At 42.5% G+C, this 20,971-nt stretch overlaps 1 protein-coding gene across 1 annotated transcript in view; it reads right to left on the bottom strand.

Moving 5' to 3' along the window:
* The window catches only part of LOC110976912 (uncharacterized), a 112,089-nt gene that overhangs the window by 42,499 nt on the left and 48,619 nt on the right, over nucleotides 1-20,971 (bottom strand). Inside the window, 1 exon segment of the mRNA XM_087132616.1 lies at nucleotides 12,842-12,954. Coding sequence (XP_086988742.1) covers nucleotides 12,842-12,954 — 113 coding nt within the window.

Here is a 20,971-nt window from a genome sequence, read left to right as displayed (position 1 = left end):
CCTAACCCTCCTCAATCCTTCACTTGTTGGAGGATTGCGGAAGGTGCAATAAATGTGACTGCCTAGGAAAGCATCATGAAATGGATGGCCAGTTGAGTAGTACTCAGATGTGAAATATGAAAGGTCATGGCCGTACTCAGTATCTATTTAATGTCATATTGTGAAAGGTTTCCGATGTTTATTAAAGGCTCTTGGATCACCCCCCCCCCATTTTCATGTGCATTCATTTCTAATTGAATTATTTGCAATTGCAGCTGCTTCAAGTTTTTCCTCTCGAGTTCCCCTCATTGGAGCCATAGCCAGATTCTCTGGAGTAACATACGATCCAAACTCGATGCAAATCTTTAATGTTCTGTTACAATGCAGGTCTATGCATGCTCTATACGGTTCATAAGTGTGACGTTACTTCAGTTTACACCACGCCCACTGCACAGGCACTGCACATAGTGTCACATGCATTGATCTCCATTTACACAGAAGCAGGGAAACCGATGTTCACAGAAAATGTTATGGTTCAGTCAGTGAGTGCCTGCAATTCGTGGCGCGTCAGTGTGATTAGCAGGAACGCACTACCACTGGTGCTCTTGAAGAATACGTCTTCATAGACCCGCTTTTCGATGGCAAGGGTTGCTATATCCGGATCACCGATGGTCACGATACTGCTGTTGGAGTCAGGTGAGATGAAGTATGGATGCCGCCGGCTTTCTCTGCACGGAACAGGATAAGGAACTGAATTGTTCGCAAGAAGCGCAGCTGTTAGGGCTGAAATATTGTCCTTGAATAACTCACTAAATGAGGAGAACTCTTGCGAGAGTTTTGCCAAATCGGATTTGACCGACTGAACCTCCACCATGAGCATTTTCTGGTTTGCCTTTATCTCCTGTAGCTCATCAGTCGGTGCAAACAACCTGTTGAGAAAGTCACTTGTTAGTGATGTATCTGCTCCAGCCGGCTTCGGGGAGGGAGGCGGAGGTGACGTAGCAGATGGTGGTGATGGGGGAGGTGAAAATGACATGGTAGGCAAAGATGAGGGGGGCTGGTGGAGGCGACTGGACAGGTGGAGGCGACGTAAGTGGAGGCAACATGGCGGATGAAGGTGACATGGCAGATGGAGGCACCAGGGCACGTGGAGGTGATGGGGCAGGTGGAAGTGACAAGGCCGGTGGAGGCGATGCAGGTGGAGGCAAGTTGTAGTTGGAAGCAGCATGACGGGTGGAGGCGATGGGGCACGTGGAGGCGACGGGGCAGGTGGAGGCGTTGTAGGAGGTGGAGATGATGGTGGTCGATGCTTGGCACTTTCAGGTCCACTGTCTGCTGACAAATCGCTGAGTTCCACGTTGCGCTTGTCCCCTGGATTTACAAGTGAGACAAGCGGTTCATCATCAGAGTCAGTGTCCTGGTTGGTAGAAGAACCTGAAACAAAGCAGTGACCAAATTTGAAAACATACCCTTAAAGTATGAAAGTAACATGGTACCATCAAAAACACAAAGGGGACTTTTTGTCCATCGACACTTCCGTTAAAGTACTCATAACTTGGGGAACAATATTTCAGTCCATAACCCAGTATTTAAATTTGATATACCTAACAGCTCAACCATATAGATTACAAGGCAAAGCATCCATCTGGAAACATAAAATATCTTGTGTGGTAAATTTTGCGTGTGGAGCTATGCTGTTAACCATCAATTGACTACTTCCAATCGAATGACTTGGATAATTCATTTGTACATTTTGCAGGCCAGTCATTTGAAATAATACCGGGTATATAGGGAGCTATTCCAATCTTTGATTTTTCTAGGAAAAACTTGGGTTGAAAACTCTGGTTCTTGCGTAGATTTGGCTGAGTTCGGGTTTAAGACCCTGAGTAGAATGCATACACGTATTTGGGGTTATGAAGTGAAAACCATGCGAACTGCAACTGGATTTGAAAAAAAATAAAAACTGAGTTCAACGAGTCATAATTACAGCTTCTTAATGCCTATGAGAAAGCCATCGTCTGTTTTGAAGTATAGAAGTATAGAAAAAGAAGATAAAGAAAACGCAAAAAAAACTCACCAAGCACTCTGATGATCTTCGCTTTGTAGCAGCCGGACTTATAGGTGACTGGCACCACTGCATCAGCCACGATATCGGCATCCTTACATTTCAGCCTTCCCCTTGCTACATCTTCCACAACTCCAGCATATCTCGCTGGAGTTAACCACGAAACAGTAACTTGATTATGCATTGCTTGAGCTTGACGGTGATTTACGTTGACTTCAGTACTCTACAGAATCGCAAGTTGGAAGGCCAGGAACACTTCGTTTTGCTGCTTTTTAATACACCGTTTGGAACTTCTTTAATTGACACTTGACAGGTGATCAGCGGCAACATAAATTACTGCGGCACATCTTAAGAAGACCTTCACATTGACTACTGCAAAGCACTGGGTGCTTTTGTAAAAAGACACCGATCCAGAAACAATCATAAGCGTATGGTTGCCATTTTTCCTTTGACACAATAGAGCTTAATTAGTTGGCATGGCCATCAATTTAAACATTATAGGTGTTCGTGAGGATGTATTGATCAGCACGGAACTTTTGACAACTTGGAGGAACGACGATGCGTCCACCAGGCCTGATGTATTTTGCAATGGGAATACGAAGTCGGCAATTTCAGCGGTGACTGATAAATACATGTATAAATCTGTCTTTATTTAATGCACCTTCCTCGCGAGTGGTATTGTGTTTCCATGCTAAATGCCTAGTACGAAGAGTATCAAAAATCCGACACATGAGGGGAATGGATATTTCAGAGCGATGCATTGGGAGAGTATGACATTACATGTATTTGCTGAAGGTGGGTTTATGCTGCAAGGGAGGCGGAGAGAGAACAAGAAGTATAATCCCAAACTTCTTTATGGTTTATGGTCTACCCTTTTGCAGTTCATTGCTGAAGCAGATCTCCCCCATTGTTTGGGGGAAAATGCAACTGGAAAATATTTTTCTCGAGGTGACCATGTTCAAAGAATATTGGGTATTTTTTGGAACATTTTTACACAAAACTATTACTGGAAAACTTTTTTCGAGGTTACCATGTTCAATGAATATTGGTTAACTTTTGGGAACATTTGTACACAGGGGTGTTTTGAGTCGCCATCATCACTTGGAATCTCCAAACTTTGTCTCCATGGCGGTAAATACTTGGCACGGGAATGCGATTTGCAGAACTATGCGACTTTCTTCCTTGGTTCAACATAGCTGAAACATTCCCTAAAAATTTCTTGAGTCAAGCTGCTTCCACAGAATGCCGAAAGCCATTTCTTTCCCCCCTTTTTTTTAAGTTGGACTATGGATCCGCTGCTGGAAAAAAAATATAATTTATACGGACAACAATCGGATTTAGGGAAAATGGGGGGAACCTTAGTATTTGAAATGTGTATGTAATCATGGCGCCGAAAAAAAGAAGCTTCTTAACTTCCTTTGGCCAGTAGTACAGACTACAACGCTCGCAGATCTACTCCCTTTCATAAATCTCTGATGAAATTATGTGAACGCGACTTTATTTTGAATGATGATTTCAGTAGGGATAAAAACGTTTGGCAACATGCTAATGTTGATGCCGGTTTTCACTTCACAAAAATGCAAATTCTAAGTAAAGTTGACATCAAGAAAAGCTCACAACGAAATTCACCAGGGTTGCAATGTGTTCAATTTTTTTGCAGATTTAGAGCATGAATACTTTCTGCATCGTGTGATTCTAGCAGGACGTTTGGCTCGATACGTACATGTACGTAATCCAGCCCTTGACTTTTTAGTTGAAGGTACATAACGGTTGTGTTCAATACATGTACAAAGTGTTGAAGTCAACATGTCAAATTTAAGTCAAGTCAGGAATCATTTCACTTTTAAGTTTCGTCGCAAGTAATATTTTTTTAAGTCAAGTCGTGCCTCAAATTTAGTCACAAAAAGAAATAGAAATGCGACTCCAGTCATCAACACGGCACATTCAGATATTTACCCTAATCATAAACTGTCAAATGCACTTTTTTCGTACAGAAAGCTCTGAAATTTAAAACTTCAGTTTATTACATGAGATTCTTATTAACGTTATCAAACTTCGTTGGCATTTTGCATTTTTCATCACTCACAAGTCTCAACCAAAAATACTTCTTTACGTATACGTTACGGAGATCATTTCCCAGAACTGCAAACCAACAACACAAACAACACGGCCGAAGTAAAAGTATGTTCCTGGGAGCAAAACAGTGACATACAATATGTGCGTTTTTTCCCCCTTAAAAAATGCCCGAGAAATATTGGAGTCGGTATGCCGGCTTCCTGAAAAGTACCTAAACAGCTTTGGAATGGCAACGCGGTGGCCGCAGTCAGTTGGTAATTCCTCTGTGGAGCCGACCACGATCACCGCAGTCCGCACGTATTTCAATAACAATAGGGGCTTTGTTAGTCAGTTGCACTGATATGTAAAGTGAGCAGGACACCGCGGTTGTCGGCTTGTAAATAGGGATTGGACAAACTGCAGTGACTTCAGTCAAACCGCGTTTCAACCTTTCTGCAAAGCTGCCTACAAGCAAAGTATCTGTTTTTATATATAGATCGTGATAATCGCCTAATGTTTTGCATCTAAACGTTGACCAGACTTTTTGAGCGTGGGCATATTCTTTGTCAGAAATATGTTTTCGTTGGCGTGAAGAATAAAATGATTCTCGAAGTGGAAGTTACATTTTGTTAAATCACTCAAAAGAAGTCATATATTCGGATGCTTTTGATGGATGCTTTATATGATGGATGCTTTTTGTAGAAGCAAACCGGTTTGCTTATCGTCTTCACGTGTGGGGGGAATATTATGTTTGTCTTTCAGACACGCTACAACAATTTTGGCGAGTGATGAGGGGATAAAGTGGTATAAGTCTAAAAATCGAAGTTGTCCGAGACTAAATGAAATATATTTTTCACTGTTGTTAGGGATACCAGAAATTAAGTCTGTATAGATATTGCCTTTAGGCCCCTAATCATGGCCACTCCTTGCATGAGATGAACGTCGTAATTTTCCAGGTTGTGAAAAAACACAGGATCAGAGTTTCGTTGGGCACCACTTGGGGTTGTAAGTTGCAATATGAGTGGGCTGCGCCTTTACACACCCCACTGTCACGTGACAGTGATCTCTGACTTTGGGATTTTTAGAAAAACGTTTGTCACACAGTAAACAATGGTCATCACCTTCTGACTTTGTCAGTTTGTCACACCAACATTCATATTTGTTATATCTAATGGGTTTTAAAAATCCAACACGTTCTGATGTATTTGTGTTCTCGTTCTTGCTCGGGGTCAGTTCCATAGGTTTGGCATCTGCAAAAACATCGTTAATTTTTTCAACTTCTTCCATGAGACTTTGAATGAATCTCTGTGATGGCTTTGGGCCTCAATAAAGCTTTTTACCAATTATTTTACCATCACAATGCGTTACCACATAATAATAACCGCAAGCTACTTGTCATTTGTTTTTACTAAGATTGATTCAAAATCAATATAAATCACAAACAGCGCTTTTTGTTTGTGCCTGAAATTTCTAAAAACTACCGTGGGTTCACCTGTTGGCATTTCAACAAAATAGGCAGGACTTCCTTCACCTTTACACTCTTTAAAATGTTTGTCTAAATTGGCTTGATTTAATAAAAGTGTAAATTGCAAAGAACGCCGGTCATTTAGGTTTGCCACTGAGTCATGTTAAACACTCTAACCATTTTTTCATTAAGGAATGTATCAGACGATCATAGGCAGAAAGTGTTTCTACTGTGGATGAATTGTCCTTAGAAGAAACAGCCACAGAGTGTATAGGAGCCAAGCCTTCTGCGGGACCTTCACTCAAAAACATGACTTCATCACCCTTGGCTGAAGCCGAATGGCCCTGATCTGATGTGGTTGAATAGGGTGAAGGTCCATTGTCAGAATCCAAAGACAATTCATCCAAAGGGTAGATTGACATGTCTGTCCGACTCAAAATATTCATCATCCTGGGCAAGGTCAACTGTGACCGATCTCCAGCCAGCACACCTACAGGCGGTATAGGGATAAAAGATTTTATTGTGGCTGACTATTGCTGAAAACCCTGCAAAAATACCTTTTTGATGTTATCGGATGTTGAACTAAGGAGACACAGCCGACCAGAGCAGGAGGAAAAACTCAAACTAGACTCTGACAAGAATGAACTAAAGCTAGAACTACGGTGCCAGGATTTTTTGCAGCGATGATGTTTAGGCTTTGTCACCGTGTCCTTCTGGCTGCAGTGAGTACGGGATGATCCAGTTTCTGTCTGGCTCTGGTCCCTCTCCCGAAAATCATGCAGGGTTTTCTCCAGAACTGTCTGGGGACCCAGAGAATGTCTTGTCATCCCCGGAGTGGCCCTTTTTTTCTGCCACGTACCTTTGAGGGGCCGGAGACCAGAGGCCCGGGGAGTGCAGCCCCAGACCTGACGTGGTCTGAGCTCTTATTTCTTTGTTTACTGGGAATAAGGGCTGGAGGCATGGAAGGCACAGCCCTATTCCCCGATTCTGACGTACCGGAGGCCAGAAGCCCAAAAAGCATGTCTCTTGACTTCGACGACTGCTTGTGACGTGAAGAGTCTGGCGTAGTACAGGCAGTGGAATCAATTGACGGGGACCGGGAATTAAGCCGAGTAAATACGCATCCCAATCCTTATCGCCTCATGTATGACAGATTCTACAGGTGTTTTCAGGTGCACGTGGGCAGCAGCAGGGACAAGTCATGGGGGTCTAAACAGGCTCTGGGTTTGAAGCGATGACATGAACCTGCATGTAACAAATTGGGTACAGAAGTACCGTGCTTACTCTTGCATGACTCCGCCACCTTAAATCTAAAACAAACAACTCGTGATTTTCCAGTGACAAAAATGGAGAAAGAAAGCTACAAATTTGCACTTATTATCTGTAAAACAGAAACCAACCAACCAAACACTCTTGGTGGAAGCAACTTATAATGGAAAAATATATAAAAGAACTAGCGATAATGAATTGAAATTTGCAATCCTTTGGGAGTGTGAAAATAATACATTTAACCTTTGTGAGCACCAGAGAAAAAGAGGGCAAAAATAACAGACTAATACTGGCACTAGGACCTGGGCGCTGAGGGCGCTATTTACTGTGGTATTAAAGACACTTGTGGTTGGGAGCCTCAGCTGAAGAAATATGCCAAAGTAAGGTAGAGGTAAGAAAGTCCCAATTACTGATGCATTGGTGAATCGTTATGCTCCTAGATTTTACCTGAAAATTGAAATACACTTGCATGTATGCAAACTTTAATGCATACTTCAAGAATCCACATTTTGTAAGCTTCAATATTGGCTTCAGAATGGAAATAAAGATATAAATGACCTTTTTTGTTTTGGTTTGTCACCTAAAGTAAATATATTATTATTATTTATTCAACCAAGACAAAATAACACATTTTAACAAACAGTGCACACAAATGCAAAACAAGTAAATTACTGGGCTGAACAAAGAAAACAAGAAGAAACAAACAGACACGGAGGCACCACCACAAAGCATTCAATCGCTCTCGTTAGCATGACATACATGCGCTACGCAAATTTAAGACTCTGTCTGCAGTGTTGGGCATGCGGCAGGCATTCGGGCTGGCAACAACCAGCAATGTGGGGCCAAGGGTGAGCGCTAGCATGCGCAATCCACAGCCAACTACTAATAACCAGAACCCGCCGGTGACTTTTCGTGCTTCCAACACCCATTAAGGTGGCTGTTCTTCGCAGGGGTTGGCACATTATCTGCATATTTCAGCAGCTGATTCACTTAGACAGGGTTTTTCGCAAGGCTTTTCCCTTGGTTTTAAGGGTCCTCGATTAAGGAAGGATTCTAAATATCTTCAATCTGATACAGATAGGCCCGAAGTTGTTCTTCAAAAGTTGCAAAGGGACATTGATCTCAGTAGAATCGCGAGACCTTTTGTTCATCTACCTTTCCCTAACCTACAAAGTTCACCGATTGGGCTCGTTCCTAAACAACACCCCGGCTCATTTTGACTGATCCACCATTTGTCATATCCCATGGGAGGTTCTGTGAATGACTTCAACAATAAAGATGAGTGCAAAGAACACTATGTATCTTTTGATTCAGCCGTTGAGTTGGCAGTGTCTGTTGGCCCCAATGCTTGGTTAGCAAAAACTGACATCAAGTCTGCTTTTAGGCTGCTTCCCATTGCCCCTTCGGATTACGGACTTCTAGGTATTCAGTTTCAAAATATGTTTTACTATGACAAATGCCTACCCATGGAATGTTCAGTATCGTGTGCACTGTCTGCGACCGTTAGTCCTTATTTTTTTAGAATTTCACGTGAAGCGGATTTCTGGATCAGACACTATTACACATTACCTTGATAATTTTTTGTTCATTGGCACAACCAGGGAACAATGTGAGTTACTTTTAAGTACATTTTAAGATGTTTGTGTGCAACTACAAGTTCCACTTGCTGAAGAGAAGACAGCGCCCTTGTCAAACTATTACTTAGTTGGGTTTGGACATTGATACAGTGAAGTTCAAGATTCGGGTGCCAAGCAGCAAAGTACTGGGACTCTGGGAAAAAATTCAGTTATGTATGGGATGGAGGAAGTTGTCATTACGGAAATCCAATCCTTAGTAGGCTCACTGAAATTTGGCATGTCGCGCTGTTGCCCCAGGCCGAGCATTCACCAGGTGTTTAATTTGTTTATCACTAGGGCTAGCAAAGCCACATCATAAAACATTGTCGTAAAATTAGGTCCAATTCTTTTTCTTCCACTTGTCAATGATGTGTCTGAGGATTGCTGCAGACGATGGAAATATGTAGATGATCTGACTTTGGCTGAAATTGTTCAATATGACGAGGAGCCAAACTTCAAAATCACCTAGACAATCTCTCAGCCTGGTGTAATAACAACGAAGTTCTGCCTAAACGCTCGAAGTGTCAATCCTTGGTAGTTAGTTTTATGGAACGTGAAATACCCAGGGAATCACTTTCAATTACTTGGTTAATGTGAATGATGTGTCTCATATGAAATTATTAGGTATTATTATACAAAAGGATTTGAAGTGGAACTTGCACAGTACTGACATTGCTTCTAGAGCTTCTCGTAGATTATATACGTGATGTATCCTTAAGAAGCCAAAAGTGGCTGTAGATGATGGTCTTTAATTGCTACATAAGACCGATACTGGAATATGCTAGTCAAGTTTGGCACACATCAATTAGTATTGAGCAAGTAATTCAATTGAATGCATTCAGAAGCGTGCTTGTCATATCATATTACGCGATGAATGCAATACTTACTCCCATGCTCTTGCCAGACTCAACATTCAAAGCTTAGAATCCAGAAGATTTGATTTGTTGCACAACTTTGGAAACAAACTTTTGTGTTTGAATAGATTTCGACATATGCTTCCCCCAGAAAATAACAAGCAAGGTAGAAAACTCAGGTCCACTACTGTCTCTGCTCTTGTCATACCCAACTGTAATACTGAGCAGTATAAGAAATCTACCATTCCATCATTGGCCAGAATTCTAAAATAGTAAGTGTAATATACCCTTTTGATCTACGCCATTTTTTAAATGTTAATTTCAAGCTTTTCTACCACAGTTTTAAAAAGCCATTTCTCTAGTCTCTAGTGATTTGTCAATAATTAGTGTAGCGTCTATGAGCCACTCTCTTTTTCATCTTTAAATAGTTGTACACTCAGTTTTAATCAGCAGTGTTTTAAGCAAATCTTTGTAGTTTGTTAATGATAGTGAATAATTTTTTTGTTTTGTGATTTGTACCTTTTAATCTACAACTTATAGGTGGACTCGTTGTATTTTAAGTACTTTTTAACTAAAATACCCATTGTAAACTTGAACGTTTTCAGCCAGTGGGCTGCTTTTAATTCAAATAAATAAACCATAATAATAATAATAAAACATGCATAACAACGGGCGCAAAAAATGGACCTGTTAATGCGGTTGGACTTTCTTGATCATTTCAATGGGTTTGACAATTCCGTGATCAGGACTGACTTGACAACGACACATTGGAGTTATTTACCGATGCTGCTGCAAGCATTGGTTTTGGAAGTTACTTTAACAGTCAATGGTATCAAGGGAGGTGGACTCCCGAGCTGGTCGCACTTTCACCATCCAAAGCATACTGCGAGATCTATCCTTTGGTGATTGCCATGTATTGTTAGGCTCCTAAGTTAGCTAATTGTAAAGTGCGTTTTTGGACAGATAATGAGGCTGTGGTTCACATCATTAACAAGCAATCCTCACATTGTGATATGATCATGCAGTTGGTTCACCCGTTTGTTGACAAGAGTCTGCAATATAATATCATGTTTAAGGCCGTTCACTGTCCAGGAAGTCAAAATGACGTAGCCGATTCCCTTTCCCGTTTTCAGGTGGCCCATTTCCATGCTCTCGCACCTCAGGCTGAGGACAAAATGACCCAAATCCAAGATATCAAACAGGCCTGTTAGAAGGTGAGATGCACCGCCTGTTGATGGCAGCTTTAACTTCAAACACTCACAAGACATATCGAATTGGTAGGCAGGCACTTTCCTTATTCAACCATTGTGGTTTTGCAGAGGATTGTCCCGCATCACTTGACGATGTTGGTCAATTCATTGCATGGTTGTCCTAGCAAGGTTTAGCAGCATCAACAGTTGCCATGTATGTAGCAGGTGTGGGTTAATTATCAGAAGATTCAAGGCTGGACAGATCCCACCCATGATTTCCTGGCTAAAACTCTTCCTTGCATATTGTTTTTTTCTGCCACTAAGTCTTTATATGGGGATTGTAGTGATGCCGGTCTTATAATCTCGATATTATTAATTTTTGAACATGGATTTTCTTCTAAATGGTTTTAAGTTCCTACATGAATGTCCTCTGCGCCCTCAAGCCATTAAATCAAAAAAAAAACAGGAAAAGGTAGTGAGCTTTGACCCTACAGCAGTTTTTTGGTTACTTTCAGTTTTTATCAATTAATTAGCAAAAACGGCATACACAGGAGATGTCAGTGACTCCTGTAAGGGTTAAGAAATTATTGACGGGTTGCCGTAGAGATAAGGCAGGTAGTGACAAATGCTGGCCCATGACACCTCCCTGTCTTGGCCTGGATTATGCAAGCACTTCCTCATGTTTGTAACGATCGCTATGAAGTTGTCCTGTTCCTTGCGGTTATGTTAGGTGTCTTTTTGGGGGTTTATATGCCGTTTGCCATGTCCAAAAACCACATACAAAAATCGTTCCTCCTTTCCTCTGATGTGAAAATTCAGAATCTTGGTCAAGCTGCTGTATCAGTTTTAATTTCCTTCAGACACACGAAAAAACAAACCAGTTGGGTCACCTGCAGGTTGTCTGATTAGTACGTGCAGTAGACGGCAGTTTTTGCCTGGTGAAGGCAACAAACACGTATGCGCAAATTTGGCTGAGCTTACCCAGTAGTTTCTTTCACCATTTTGGGGGTCAAGCCCTTATTACACAGTATCAATTTAACGTCATCCTGAAAAAGGTGTTGTTGTTTTGGGGTTTGGAGGAATGCCCGTTTCGAGCGCATTCTTTCCGCATTGGGGCTGCATCAACTGCTGCAGCACTAGGCATCCCAATCCACCAATTAAAAACATTGGGTTGTTGGCGTTCAGAGGTTGCCCAACTTTATAGACGCCCCACAATCCATTGTCATTGGCCTGGTGTTTAATTGGGTACGTCAACCGTCATCTATAACAAATTGGTCTTCATGTGGTAGTAAAATTTGCTGAAATTTTGTACAGGGGACGTATAGATAGTCGCAGGGCGGCTACCAGACTGGGATGTGTTCACTGGAATGGTCTAGGCAGAGCTCAATTTGCTGATATTACAAAACTCAGAATTGAGCTGTCGACTTGATGGCCTCAACCGGCCATGTTAATTGTTCACATAGGAACAAACGATTTATACGTTTTGATTGTTTTCTGTATGCGCCAGTGTGATCCGCTATTTATATATATTAGCTACGACGCTGTTCATTTGTCGGATACCGGTAACACACATTTTCAGGTCCAACCTTTGTGACTGTATTAATGCTGCATTTGTTTACAACACTACACCAAGCACCTACTTGTTTGGGGGGGGGGCTTCTAATTCTAACCGTATTTGCCAACAATGGAAAAAAATCAGTGTACTTCCTGAAATTCATTCTAAGTAATTTAGCCACATAATAAGAACTACTAGTCAAGGAATCAATTGTAAAACACGGTGACTTCCGCCCATTTGTTCCGCTGGGGCTAGTTTTCTGGTTGGCAAGCATGCCATGTTTTGGGCCCACAGGATGCCAGGCATGGCAAGGATTTGGGCAAACGTGCCCTCGTTTTTTATGGCCAGTTTATGCCAAAAGTTATGATTGAGAAACTAAAATAAAGAGAAAGATTGGTGGCATAAAGAACTATGCCATAAGCTCAAACTCTTGTTTCAAGTTGTGTTTTGTGTGTCATCTGAGAATAAGTTCCACATAGCATTTTTGAAGATGTAGACTCTAATAAAAAAAATCCACATATGGCCAATAAAAGAATATTTGTCGCAAGTAATTTGAACTGCGTATCACAGATTTCTCAAGATGAGAAAGACAGGTTGTTTCAAAAGGAAACAAATGGAAATTCATGCGACTGACCAAAAAAGGAGAAAATTCAACTTTTGCCCTCTAGTATTCTTGTGACTGAGACAAAGAGAACATTTTCAGACTTCATTGATGAAATCTAAATACTTGTAAGTGCTGAGTGCTACTGGTAATCCTATGCTCCTCAGATTACTAGAAAACAAAGAAACTTACCAATTGACCATGGAGGTATTAACTCTTCATCCATCTGTGATCTCCTCTTGAAAGCTTGATGGCGAGCAATGGATAAGTAGGAACAGGCTGGATGTTGACTTGTGAACAACTCCCTGGGTGGAAGACAAGAAATAACATGAAAGATTTCTTTTTTTCATAATTGGTTCTACCATTTTCACTTGCCAATAAAAACTTTGGGGTCATGCCAATGCACAGGGCTGGTGAGAATAATGGAAATAGACAATTTTGGGGGGCAGCTTTTAATTTTTTTATCCCCATGTCTGATTTAAAAAAAAAAGGCCTGTAAAATAGGGCTGGTCAGGAAACTGCCAGAAGAAGGTTGTTTTTGTTTACCTCAGTACTGTTTAACTTGCTGCATCTAGTCACCGTGTTGGAGGTGCTTATGCATTGTCTACCTGTACTCCAGGCACAAATCTGACCATATTCTAACCAGTCTAACTGTATCATGACATGACATTCTGACATTGGCAACAGTGAGTGCAGATTTCTCTACTGCCCAACAAGTTTTGATCAACTGCTTCCTGAAATGGACCCCAGACAATGTCACTCTCAACAGTGAGAGTTCCTGAAGTCCCTCTACATCCACTGTGTCAAAGGGGTTTGCCTAGGTCAATTAATAAGCCTTTTGCGAGTTAAATTTGAATAAAATCGAGTACAGTGAGTCATCTGAGTGCACACAAATGTAACAATTTGAATTTCCCAGATTAAAGACACTGTTGCTATACCTCGTGATTTGGGTCAAGCTTTTGCATAGCAACCACCATCTCTGGAATGGGCAGGTTCCTTTTTGTCCTTTTTATCCATTGAAAATGGTGTACTGTTGCAAGGCGTCTCTTATGTAACTAAACAAACACTTGCCCTGAATCATGAGGTATAGCAACAATGTCTTTAGTATGGAGAATTCAAATTGTTATGATCACGTGGATTTAATGAACTCAGTGTACCAGATTTTATTCAAACTTAACTCGAAAAAGGCTTATTGAGAATTTTTTTTTGGAATTCTCGTAAAGATGGCTCATGTAGTAGTCTTCCTGACACTTGGGGGCTACTACTATCAGATCACTGAGACCTGTGATTCTGCATTGCACGCATATGTGGACCAGGTATTTGAGACCAATTTATAGCAAGAATACTTTCATTCAATTCCCTGGCACCCCTCTCCAGCTCCTTAAGTACATGTATATTGTCTATAGTTGCTTTCTCATTGCTGGTGAAGCTTGACCATCTACACAGAGGGAGCTGAATGGAAGTTTCAGAAAGACAAATTCTTCACCCACATATAAGAGAGCCATATAATGCTTGAAGGACTGATGCTCCAAGTCCACTTCATGTTTCTCTGATTGGGAGCTGAAATGGCCTCGCATTATCTTGTTGGAGGTTAATACCAGACCTGTATCTCCTACGAAGAGAGACTGGGCTTTGAGTCTCTCCAGTCTGAAGGAGTACAGAGAAAGGGGCATGGGAATGGGGGACTCTGTTGGCCATGTCTGTGTCTGTGTCATGATGTCTCTCATAAGCCCAGCTTGCTCCATCTTCTCTCAGGTGGGCTGGTCCCATTATTTCATCTACTTCACCCAGCCAGATACTGCTGGCCGGGTGAGGTCATGTCCCATTCCCCAATCTTGGCTAAGTAGGACTCCAGGTCATCAAAACAGTAGCCACGGGAGGGACAAGTCTTAGTCCCTCTGTGAACTGATGTGATCAGTGCACTAAGGTAAAAAAAAAACTCCAGAGTTATACTAATATTTAGAGAGATATGGAGCCCTCCTGCCAGCTTTTTGGCACAGGCCTATATATGCAGGGAAACATTTGATTGAGAAAGTGGACTTCTACAGTGAAGCAATTTATTTACTGAAGCTTAATCATAAACTACACCCTTAGCATAACTTCCTAAAAAGTACCGGAAACAGTGTTAGAACAGAAGGTAAGGCGGCATCGTGAAACAGACCAACCGTTCCGCGCCGCAGACATCCCACGGGATCACGGAGAGCACGCCAGTCCCTGCCAAACAAAAGACCCCTTGACAACCGGGTGCACCCGCAGACGGAACGCAATATGCAAGGTTTATGTAAATTACCAGTCTCATGAATATGCCCAATATTCTGCGGATTCCCGGCTCAGGGAAAAAAATCACTACGAGGCTACTTTTGGCTTAATTTTCTCCAAACATAGATAACTAGTAGCAGTAATATATTTCTCGTCACTGCGGGGAAACAAAATTTATTGATCCTTGATCGTCAGCAAACTTGTTCAAGCATGCAAAATTTCTTGTTCACGCTGCCACTAGATTGCCTCAGAGAGTAAAGTCGTCCAAAAACGGTCAGCGAGCGTATCCCACCAACAATGAGACCACCAATTTTCCTGAACAGCAGGCACGATGCGGGCGCAGAATTCAATCCCTGTTTCGTGAAGTTTGTTTTACAATTGTTACTTACATTTCAAAACATGATTTACTGTGTGAACATCTGGATTAGTACATTTATGGTTTAAGTTTTCATTTGGGTTCAAACGCTTTCATAATTTTGCTCTTTTGCCATAAAACAATTCCATCATACATTAGTCAGCTGTTAAGTTGGGACTTTCCTGTGACGTGAGCACGCAATCTCTGCTTTTTCAGTCTGTTCCCTATCCGAACACTGCACTGAATTAGGTATAAGAACCCAAGGAACACGGTAACCATTTTTACAAGCATGTTTGACCACGCTGACGCACCAGCAAGCTCAGAGACTTTTTTGGCCGATTAATATGGTGCTATGAACATTATATTTACCTCGTAGATAACTGAATATTTATCCAGAGGTGGCAGACATACTTCATTCTAGATAACAATTGATTTGACTCTGGAGGGTGTAGCCCTGTCTTCCGTTTGTCTCTTCTCCAATCACATCAACAATGTACAGCGACGTAGTGGCTGTAGTGGCTATATGTTTTTCCTATGACAATCAGGCTTATTTGGCTGCTGAGGTTGCCATTGTCCACGGGAAAAAACGCTTTATGTTTGGCTTCTGTAGCTCTATTTGTTTTAATAGCTTTTTGCGTTGTGGCACAGTCATCCCCTTGTGGGCCCTAAAACTGAAAACCACCTGTAATTATTCCATAAATGGCAAGATTCTGTTATATTATTGTACGCTTTGAGGGGAGCACCATGAGCTTTCCTTTTTAGTAGGATGAGGGTAAAGATACTAACATCGGCTTACGCCACTGTTTAAAGTTACAGTTTACTGTAAATCCACAACCTTCCACACTTATTCAGCATAAAACCATAATTTTCAAAGGAAGTGTTTGGATATAATTCAAGTATGGACATTACACACTAGTAGTTCGTAACAATTATGATCAGCAAATCATGCGGTCATGACGCAACACTTTTTTACAAAGCCCTCTTTAGAGCTCGGGCCGGCAAGGAGATAATTGTGGGAGAAGCATTCAGAATTCATCATCTATATCTCATTAAGTTATACTTTAAAAAATATTCAGACCACATCATTTGAAGTTGACATGAAATTGTATGATTTAAAATAAAACAGACACAAGGATTCTGCCTCTCAACAAAGAGGTGGAAATTTACCACGACCACCAAGGTTTGGTTTGGTTAGGTTCGCGGTCAGACATGTATACACACGTATGTGCATGTTCATGCACGTGGCCATAGGGGCAATTTACGGATAACGGCATTTTGTAATTTGAGATTTTGGAACAACTACTAGGAATCTTGAAAATGCTATCACAACGTATATGTACAACAACTTGACCAAACGAACGACAAGTTTCTAGGCCACCTTACTCACACAATCTGGTTGCACGCGCGGACTGGTCTGGTCCGTCCGGTAACATCGGTTTCTCTCCAGGTTGCCTTAAGATCAAGCACGAGTCCTACTACGATCACCATGCATCTAATCAAACATTGTCTTTTACGGCTATTTATGACATCATTGGCGTTATATGGAATGTGAAGGCAGAGCTTTTGGAGATTGACGTACATGATTTTATCTGAATGTACATTAGCATAATCGGATGTAGTGAGAATATAGCATTGTTGAGCCGCGGAAATGCCGTACATTGCATCTTCTCTGTTAAGTATTAGTGAATTCTCACCATGTGCGTTTTACAACAATTATATGATGTGGACCATCGCATGTCCGAACACGCACGTGTGCCGAGGTTTGCGGTGTCAAATTTGTCAAACTCGTTATCTATTTTTCGTGGTGTGTTGGCTTCTTTTATCAAGTTTGGTTTGGTTTTAAAGTGCCATGTTCGATGATTTTTGGTTTGGTTCGGCGGTTTGTTTGCAGCATGCAAATTTACTGAGAGCATGACAAGACTATGTCACCAAGCCCATTTTGCCTTTTACACGTTCAACCTATACTCAGCAATCAGTCGTTTATGGCAGATTTGGGTTATTGCCAAGGAAAAAGCGTGGGAACGTCATGCAGGCGCACGGCTGTCAGGATATCAGTCTCAGTTCTGGGCGTCAGTGATTATTTTTGTAGAGCACCCTTCCAGGGTTTTGAACTTGCTAAACAGAACATTTACTGTAAATAGGACCCATTCTGCACGATCTGCCACTTAGCACTGGGGTCTCGGGGAAAGACTAAATGATGATCGAGGAAACCACAAACTCTTCACAGCATGGTTCCATGAAAAGGCCACTGGTGGAATTCTCATGAATGCGTTCCTGCCCTCTGCGTCATTATATAAGAGCTCTGGTCGAGACCATTTGTAAATGGCTGGTTTATTGTTTTCATGCACACTTTGCAAAACCAGAATGTATAGTGGCTAAGGCTGATCTATAGTTGCGGATCGTGGAGACTTGTAGGCCCAGGTTGAAAAGGTACATGAAAAATTCTGCGACAGTATTTAAAGGAGCGTCGGTTGGAGCCACAGCATGTTCGTTGCACCACGTAGTAAAATGTCGTATTCGGCTGTCGTACACCTTGCGGGTTGAAGAGCCTCATCCTCTTGTGGCCATGGCCGCAGCGTCACAAGAAAGTCCCGCCGAGCAGAAGGATTGTTGGGCAGTGTCCAGCACGTTAAGTGAAGGTGCTGGATGAAGAAGTCCTGTCAAAGGATGTATGGCCTTGCCGGAAGGACGAAGGGCCGGTGAACCAGGAGCCTGGTCAGCCTAGAGAACCAAGGCTGATGCGGCCAGAAAGGGGTGATGAGTAGGATCCGACAATGTTCGCGTTCTATCTTGGATATGACCCTGGAACCAGAGAGATGGGAGCAAAGGCGTACCCAAGTAAGCCAGTCCAATCGATCTGTAGAGCATCTGTGGCCCACGCTCGTGGGTGGGGCATTCTGGTGCAAAACACCAGGAGTTGAGCATTGTCTGCTGATGCAAAGAGATCGACGTGGGGTCTCTCTATCACCGAAAACAGGGATTTGACTGTGTCGGCATAAAGGGTCCATTCCGTTGTGCAAATTGTGCCACGAGGCAGAGAGTCTGCTATGGAATTGTCCGGCCCTGCAATGTGGATCTCTTGCACATTGATTGAGTGATCCATTGCCCAGCAGAAGATTTCCCTTGTCAGGACGCACAGTCGGGGAGAGTGTGTACTGCCTTGATGATTGATATACGCTACCTACCACCATGAAGTTGTCTGTGAGGAGCAGGACATTTCTTCCATTTATGTATATGAGGAATTATACCCCTGTGGAGAATATCGCCCCTAGATATGTCAGTAGCTGGGATGGCGTCAGGTTTGACTTTTTGGGGTTAATAAGAAAACCGAGGCGGGAAATGAGGTCACAGGTGAAACAGGTTGCGGCTATGGCTCCATCTCGAGATCGGCCCATGATCAACAGTCGTCTAAGTGCTGGAAAATTAAAAAGCCTAGTTAGCGTAGATGCAACGGTCTTGGCAATTTGTGTGAAGACCCTGGGTGAAGTTGATAGGCCAAATCGCAGGGCCCGGAATTCGTAAGCTCTCCCTTTGTATATGAATCGGAGAAACTTACAGTCCCATTCATGAATGGGTACGTGGAGATAAGCATCGCGAAGATTGAGTGACGAGGCCCAGGATGGAACTGGTAGGGATTGTACCACTGTCCTCACAAGCACAGGCGATGTACTCCGATAAAAGGAGAAGAAAGACCCTGCAGTGGAGCCCAAAGCAGGAAGCTCTGTTGAGCTTTGCAAGCATGGATTCTAACAGGGACTTGTCTTTATTCCATTATGTATTAGCAGGCGGTTTTCCCGAATCAGCAGAGATTTTGTCTTTGGCCGCGTTGGGGAGGTCTGGGACCAACAACTAATTCTTAAAACTTTCTGGCGGGAAATAATAAAACACTGTCGCTCAGTTGAGGAGAGCACGCACGCCATTGCTTAGACTTAGCAAGGGACTTGAAGATTTCTACACATGAGCAATCAAGCGGGAGTTCAGGAAAAATAGGTCCTGTAGACTCCATTCGAGCTGTATGGCATTTGAATGAGCCTTGGCTAGTGTCCTCTTCAGGCGGAGTGGTTGATGGCAGGCCGAGCACCTGAATCATGTCCCGCTCAAGGAGTGGGAGGCAGCCCTCAGACGGAGTGAGGGTGCTGATAGAATCAACTTCGTCCTTGTCAGAGGAAAATGCTGGTTGCACGGTCGGAGACAGAGCCATGCTTCGCTTTGAGCCATGTGTGCCCAAGGGGGGGGGGCAGCCTGCTCCGACGGCCCGGGAATGCCATGCTGTTGTGACTACAGTGTGGAACCCCGTCCCCTGTCATAATGGCTTGCAGCTGAAGGAGGTGGAAGGTTCTGGTCTGCCAGAACCACAGAGTCAACTACAAAGTTTCCCTGTCAGCTCCGTGGGGCTAGCTGGAACCCCCTGACAGACGGCAAGGCCTTTTCCTTGTCTCAGTAGCCGGAGAAGACAGGGGAGTATGACAGATCCTGACAGCGACCCTGAAATCAACCGACTAAGGCCTATAATTAACCGGTAACGTAGACACGGGCATAGCTGAGTCAAACCTCATAGTACCGACAGTAAACACCTGCAGGGTGCACATAAGTGAAACAGAAGAAAACACAAAAAATATACACGAAATAATACTCTTACCAACAAACAGATATAATTCAAGGTAATACTTTATTCAAAAAGGTGATCAACTTGACACAAAACCATATAGCAAAAACATAAGCTCGAAAAATTGAAGATGCCTCGAAAGACCCATCTGTTATGTTACAGCACTGAGAAAAGAAGGACGATCATGGCGGCAAAGCCGCGTTGCATTGTGGGAGGTCAGGGTGCACTACGCACAATCAAATCCTTTCAGCGAACAATAACAGGTGCCTGGGAAATTTGCATATGTAGTGACTGTTTGGGTAGGTAGAGCGCAGTAGACTGGCTGATTTAGGGTGCCACTGAGCATGATGGCCAATGGAATTATCAACTGGTGCACAGGTACTTGGTAAAAGTAAGTGTATACATGGCACTGGATACCAATACTTCTCATGCTGCACGGTACTTCAGTATTCATACCAAAAGATAGTATGATAACATTTCATTTGCACTTTGGAAAAATGGAAGACCAACCAAGGAAGAAAACGAGATGGCTCCAATAATACAAAGATGACTATTACAAGGTGTGGACATGTGCGAGAAGTTCTTCTTTTGGCAACCACCATGCATACTGCACTCTTTGCAGAGTGGACATTTCTATCTGTCATGGAGGTTGCGATGATGTAAGACAGCATCTATCGTCAGCAAAGCATAAGGAATATGCCTCTGCAGCAAGCTCAACAAGACCAGTTACTTCATATTTTTCAAGAGAGACAGATTTAGATCTTATCAAGGCAGAAGTTTCTTTTACTGGCTTTTCAATTAAACACAATATGCCAGTAGCAAGATCATGCTAGACCCTTGTTCAAAATGTTTCCAGACTCAGAAATAGCCAGTACAAATGGATCTGCCCGAACCAAAATGACAGCCATTGTAAATGAATTAGCAAAGAACACAAGTGAATCTATTGCAGACAAAATTTGAGTACAACCAATCATCAGCTTGGCTACTGATGGAAGTAATGATGGAGGATCAGCTGATGCTCAGTTATACCCAGTATTGGTTGGCTTTTTTGATGATCACAAGGGTGAGATTGTGCAGCAGTTACTGTCTTTGCCAAGAAGAT

This window comes from Acanthaster planci, linkage group LG02 (assembly GCF_054643075.1).
Source record: "Acanthaster planci isolate LZ-2023a linkage group LG02, COTS_SCS, whole genome shotgun sequence".
NCBI classification, from domain to species: Eukaryota; Metazoa; Echinodermata; class Asteroidea; order Valvatida; family Acanthasteridae; genus Acanthaster; species Acanthaster planci.
This window is presented reverse-complemented; position numbering and strand designations above follow the sequence as displayed.